At 49.8% G+C, this 6,434-nt stretch overlaps 1 protein-coding gene across 1 annotated transcript in view; it reads left to right on the top strand.

The window, feature by feature from the left end:
- Positions 1–3,091, top strand: part of PCDH12 (protocadherin 12) — a gene marked incomplete at its 5' end in the record, with an annotated part of 9,963 nt that extends 6,872 nt beyond the window's left edge. The window contains one exon of the mRNA XM_009072644.1: positions 2,727–3,091. Coding sequence (XP_009070892.1) covers positions 2,727–3,091 — 365 coding nt within the window. The remainder of the gene's footprint in view (positions 1–2,726) is intronic.
- Between the last annotated feature and the right edge of the window lie 3,343 nt (positions 3,092–6,434).

Below are 6,434 nucleotides of genomic sequence, written 5' to 3'. Positions count from 1 at the left end.
CCAAGGAACTGTGTGAGCCATACAAGAAAAAGGAACATAGATTACACAAAGTTCAGTATGATAAACTAAACCATTCCTATCTTTTTTACAATCATACAGTATTGGTACCAGCGAGAGTGCAAAATGACAGGACCCAGTGAGACACTGGCACAGGTTGCTCAAGGAGGCTGTGGCTGCCCCAACCCTGACAGTGTTCAGAGCCAGGCTGGATGAAGCCTTGAGCAACCTGCTCTGGTGGGAGGTGTCCCTGCCCAGGGCAGGGGGTTGGGGCTGGGTGATTTCAAAGGTCCATTCCAACCCCTAAAATTCTGCCATTCTATGATCTTAGAGGTTTCCTCCAACCTTGATGATTCCATGATTCTGTGCCCTAAGCAGCTGCTCAGTTTCAGTGGTGACAAACCCTCACCACGAGCCCAGACCTTCCCAACAAGGCGACAGAGCACAGACCAGAGCTGCTGTGCTCCTTCCTCCTCTCCCAAACACAAACAGAGACGTGGACTTGCATCCTGAGAGGGAGGAAGGAAGCATGGCTTGTGCTCAGGAGTATCCTAACAGCTGGCTCAGCCTGTCTGGGCCTTTGTGGTGCTCCCAGCGGGGGAACTGCAGCACTAATCCATCCCAGGCAGCTCTGGGAGTGTTTGTGCTGTGGGATGAACTCTCAGCACTCTCTGCTAACACTGAGCCCCCACCAGCTAAGCACATTGCTCCCAGCAGCAGAGGAGAGAACTTTAGTGATCATAAAAACAACCTCTGCTCCCAAAACACCATTAAAATAAGGCAGTAAAGAGTAATTGGTCAAATTAAACACAACTAATTATAAGGTTTCATGGCCATAGGACCATCAGCCCACTGAGTCGTGGGTCTCCCTGCAGTGAGCACACTAGCTGTGCCCTGCTCCAGACGTGGGGCATCCCAATCTTCAGGGAATGCAGTGGCTTCTTGCATACTGGGGAGGAAAGAACAGGACATTTTAGAGCAGAACCACAGGACTGCAGCACACTGGGGTGATGTGTTGAGGAACAGTCACTGTGACTCAAAGACAACACTGAGATTGCAGAGAGAAAGCCTGGAAAAAGCATTTTGGGGCTTCAGCTGACACAAAAATCTACGTGATGTACTTGCCCTTCTCTCCTTCCCAGGTTTGAGTCCCACCTCTCATACTCATCCCACCCCAGGACAGTTTTTTTTCCAGAGAAAAAGGCCTGAGTGCTCAGTTGGCTGAGGAAGGAGTCTTGGCTCAGGCACTGACTGAGCACCTTGTGTCCCAGGCTGTGGCAGGGCACTGATTACCCTCTGGAAGCAGCAGAGTAACTGCTGCTGGAACGGGGACCCTCCTTCCAGAGGTCACTGTGTAAGGCAGAGCCACTGAAACACTACAGTGCCACCAGCTCTTGCCCCCCTGGCATCGCTGTGTTGGCACCAGACACCAGTGACTTGCTTTGCTGCTCTCAAAGCCTTTCATAGGCCAGGGGGTCACTTCCAACCCCCAAAGATCTAGGCTAACTTTGGGAAGAAACAGTGTAGGGCTGGGGCAGCCTCTGTGCACCACAGCACGGCCTCTTGTTTACCAACTCACTTCAAAACCAAGAATTCCCATTTCCTTTCCTACTGTCTGGTGAGGAAGCTATTCCAGGCTCTCCCTGCTCTGGGGTCCTTCCTTTATTTTCCAGTAGCTGTTTATTCATGGACAGTTATAATCACTTCTTCTTTTGCCAACACTATTTAAAGCATCAAGATTTCCTTTGTTGGGGCTTATCTCCTCAAAATAACAACAGGTTGCAGGCAGATCCCTGGAGAGCACTTGCTTCCTTAGGAGCAGCAACTTCCACCTCTTGGGGTTAGCCTGGATCACTGGTGTTTTCATCTCCAGAGTTGTCCCTGCACTTGTGTCATTTCAGCTCCTCTCTCCTACAGATGGATAATCACATTTGTAGTTAATTCGCCTCATCAGATCTTACCAGAGCCAGTAACAATATACCATGGCTGTACCTTCATGCCAGCAGGGAATACCTTGCTCCACACACTGTATCATTCCAGTTGCCCATTTTGGGGCAGAATCACATTAGTGCTCCACTAATAAGCCTGCCCCAGCCCCCACACAGGGCTCCCACTGCTCCTCAGCTGTTTCCAATTGAGGAACAACTACTTTACAGCCCAATTGTTGGTTGCTAGTCTCCCACCACCCAGCTGTGCAGGTTATAATGCAGAATTGCATTCTGCTGTTATTGCTTTCACAATGACCCAGTTCTTTTCAGTCTCAGCCTCTGCTAAGCAGCAAAGTCCCACCCTGGAGTGACCCTGAAGGGAAGTCCACTATCTTTGTGTCCAATACTTCCCCCTCTAAAGCTTTCCATTGTCAGCTCCCCTTTAGCCAGGCCTAACCCTTCCCTCTCCCTGGCTTAGCTAACAATTTAGTCAAGTGCCACTCGAGGCTGCAACAAATGAGAAAGCAAAGTGATTACAACGGTCATTAGATAAAAACAAACCAACAAACCAGTAGTTTGAAATCACTTCTAGTTTGTTTGGCTGTTTTTAAGCTGCTAGTTTGCATGATACTGCTGGTAGCTCATCTGTAGACCTGTCTGCAGTTAGTAGTGCTCTCAGGTGATTTCAGGAGAACGTCTCATTTCTCAGTATTTTTATTTATTTCATATTCCCCCCCCTTTCTCCCCTGTGGTCTCCTCTGCTGCATGTCTCATCCATGGTTCCTATGCTCACTCCCCTAGAGCTGGCCCTCAAGAGGCTGACAGCTGTGGACCCAGCATGGATGGCCAGGCTGTCCCTGCCCCTCACCAGCAGCTACAAGGACAACGTCTTCTCCCCCAACTCCTCACAATCCCCTCAGGATGAAGAAGCTGCAAGGCAGGAGAAACCAAGGACCTTTGAGACCTTTGGCAAAGGTGCTGGGGCTGACTCCAACAGCACTGGGACGAGGCTGGCCAGCACCTTCCTCTCTGAGATGAGCACTCTCTTCGAAATGATCCTGTCCCAGAAGGTGCAAGAGCACAGCGAAACAGGCTCGGGGCTCCTGCGGCAGCTGTCAGCACGAGGGAAGAGCCTTGGCCTGGAGGACAGTGCTCCTGTTCTGTAGGCAGCTTGGTGGCTGTGGGAAGGAGAGGAGAGTCAGGCAGAGCTCTGGGGTGCACGTGTCCCCTAACAGGGTCACTGTATTAGTTATGTCTATACAATCACAACAGGCATATTTCTGCCTTTGCCTCATCCCACTGAATTTCTCCATGACTGATTTCACCTTTAGTTCCCCTCTACCTGCCTGTCCTTGCCTTCCTCCTCTTCCTGCCTCCCACCACACTCAGGTCACCCAACAGCAGGAAAGCCCTTTCCTCCCATGTAGGCCAAGAGGGGATGTGGTTTGTTAGAGTAACCACAGCCACGTGATCACAGACTGTGCATCACAGATGATAACTATCTCAGTCATGGACTCTGCCAAGTGCTGCAGAGCTGGGCTCCAGGATTTCAGTTATTTAAATAAAACTGTTTTTTCTACCACTACTCTCTCAGGATCAAGGTGCAGTGTAGCTGAGGGATGTGCAGAAAGCCTGGAATGACAGCTGGGAAAGGGGAAAGCTGCCTGCTGCCTCCCACTGATCCTTCCAGCTTCTGTAGTTCTGCCACTCTGAGTTTACATTTTGTGAAACATCCCAAAATAAGCACTGGCAGCTCTCCTATGGCTGCTCCAGGTGCCCACAATTTCCTTCTCCATAACAACTGGACGTGCCACTCAGTGCTCTGGTCTAGTTGACAAGGTGGTGAAGGGTCACAGGTTGGACTCAATGACCTTGGAGGTCTTTTCCAACCTAAATGACTCTATTCTATTCTCTCTCTTGAGGCAATTGGGTTTTGGAGCATAGCCCTTATCCAGAGGCAAACAACAGATGGCTGGAGTCTGCCAAAGGTAACCTGGGAAAAGGGAAGCGTGGAAAATACTGGTTTGAAATATTCAGTCACGAGCTTCACCCATGTTCTGGGGTTTCACTTTGATCTGTCTGTGAGCTGTGAGACAGTTTGGGGATAATGGCATGGGTGGGAAAACTAAGATACTGCTAACGAAGAAACACAGAGGTGTTCTGCTTCCCCATGGGGATCTGCACCCAGGGAATGGGAAGACATCAGTGGCATCTGCAGGCTCAGGCCTGGGTGGCAGGTAAGGGCTTTGGGACTGTGCACACACAGGACTCTTCTGTTCCAGTTTGTGCCTTCCAACTACAGTACAAACCACCAGAACAAATTTGGGACATGCTGATGAAGTGGCTGTATAGGTGAGAGCAGTCAACGGATGGGAATGAGGGTGAGACATCACCTCTGCTGCCAGTGATGCACAGTGTCACTGCTTGCTGAGGGACTACAGAAAAGACTGTAGTCCCTCTGTCACAGGGCAGGGCCAGCAACTGCTCTGACCACACTGCCTGTTTCCCTTCACCATCTTTACACCAAAACACTGCACTGACTGCTCCACAGACAGCCCCGTTCACAACACAGCCTTAGGGCCAGAGCAGATTTGCTCCTGGTGGGGCTGTGGCATCAGGTATCTTTGAGTAGTATGGTTGACTTTCATTTTACTGTTAAATTCAGAAAGAACAGGTAGCATGACCCAGCAGACATGATCCTGGACCATCCCAACAGTGTCCTTTTCCACCTGGAGGGGACAGTTCCCAGCTTAGCTGTGTACACACAGGAGCTACAGCACCAGACAATCACACAGATCATTTAAGGCACAATAAATGAAAAAGTTATCCCTTGTTGTTGCTCTTGGGACCAAATGACAAAAGCAATAGAGTTAGATTTCCCCAGGTGGACCCTTTAATATCCAAAATATCTACTGTTGTATCTGGAGTCTCCAAAATGCTTGCACAGGTGAGCACATCTCTGGTATCTCTACACGGATGGGTTTGTCCTGGCCTGCTGCTGCTGCCACACTGCTAACAGAGATCTCTTGCTGTTTTGTTTCACAAACAAAACAGGCTTCTGCACCAAAGCAATGAGAGAGAGCCAAATTCTAACTGAGATGCAGCTGTGCAAACCCTGAGGGAGCCATTCTGTGGCTGAGGAGATGCAGCCCTACGGGATTCCTCTGCATCACGCAGAGGACAAATGCACAGCACAGCCTCACATCCTCCTCTGCAAAGTTGCTTTGATGTGCCTGTCAAGGGCCAAGCTTTACACAAAAATACCTTATAATAAGCAGATTAAAAAGGAGACAAATTCCTCTCTCTTGCTTCAATTTCCTGATTCTGCAAACTGCTTTCAACCCCCCAGCCCCTCTCCCTGACCAACACGTCAGAATGCTGTGGATTATCACAGCATAGGAAATCCACCCGAGGAATTTCCTGCTAATTGTATCCTGCTTGATAAAGGAAATGGTCTAAGAAAGTTTGGTCTGAGCAGAAAGAGAGACCAGACTAGAAGAACAATCAATGTGTTGAGGGCTGGCTGTGCCCTTCCCTTGCTGAATGGAGACCACAGCAAGTTCAGGATGGGGCCAATTGCCTTTGTTTTCTGATCTACACAAAGCACTAGAGCCCCATGGCCACAGGAAGCTGCACAGTTTGTACAGATGCCCTTGAACCAGTTTAAACTGGTGTAGACAAATGCCTTTTTCCTGATTCAGCTGCCCCAGGGGAAGAAATTATCACCTCAGCTGCCTGCTGCTGCCTGCCAGTGGTGCCTTCCTGCTGGGAGCATCTTTTTAGCCACTTGACTGAAAATGAGCTTAGCAAACATGTACAGTGTAAATCTTGATGCAAACCTTGCTCATTGTGACTCTAAGGGGTGTACCCATGGGAGCAGCTCACTGCCAGAGCTGTAGGAATAATGACTGGGGACTGAAGGACACTGACATGGTGCAGGATGGCTGAGGACAGCTGTCACTGTCCCCAGTGCAGGTGCATCCATAAGTCATATCCCACAAAAAAACTGTACCCTAATAATCAGAACTCACTCTCCTGCTTGCACAGGTTTGAAAGCAGATTAAACTGCCACAATGGCAATGCAGACCTGAGCTCAGACTGTACTGGCAGCAGAGCTACTGTGGCAACTTGCTTTGAGGAGAGCACAAATTGCCTCAGAGGGTGTAGGCTAGGCCCATTGCAGGATTACTTGCCAGCATGCCCTTATGGTGGCTTGTAAACATCACTGGGGACTATGTGCAAGACATGCAGAGCTGCTGGAATTCTAACCCCACATCACACCACTGTGGCACAGAACCACAGATCAGCTTTGTGGTCTCCTCTGTCCTTGCTCCAACACTTTCATGTCCTTCTGCTGTTGGGGGCACCAGAGCTGTGTGCAGCACTCCAGGTAGGGCCTCACAAGAGCAGAATAGAAGGGGAGAATCACCTTCTTCGACTCGCTGGCCTCACTAGCCCAGGTTGCTCCAAGCTCTATCCAGCCTGGCCTGGAACACTTCCAGGGATGGG

The sequence above is a fragment of the Acanthisitta chloris genome, unplaced genomic scaffold (assembly GCF_000695815.1).
Source record: "Acanthisitta chloris isolate BGI_N310 unplaced genomic scaffold, ASM69581v1 scaffold14914, whole genome shotgun sequence".
Classification (NCBI taxonomy): Eukaryota; Metazoa; Chordata; class Aves; order Passeriformes; family Acanthisittidae; genus Acanthisitta; species Acanthisitta chloris.
Note: the sequence above shows the minus strand (reverse complement) of the source record. Positions and strands in the feature narration are given on the sequence as shown.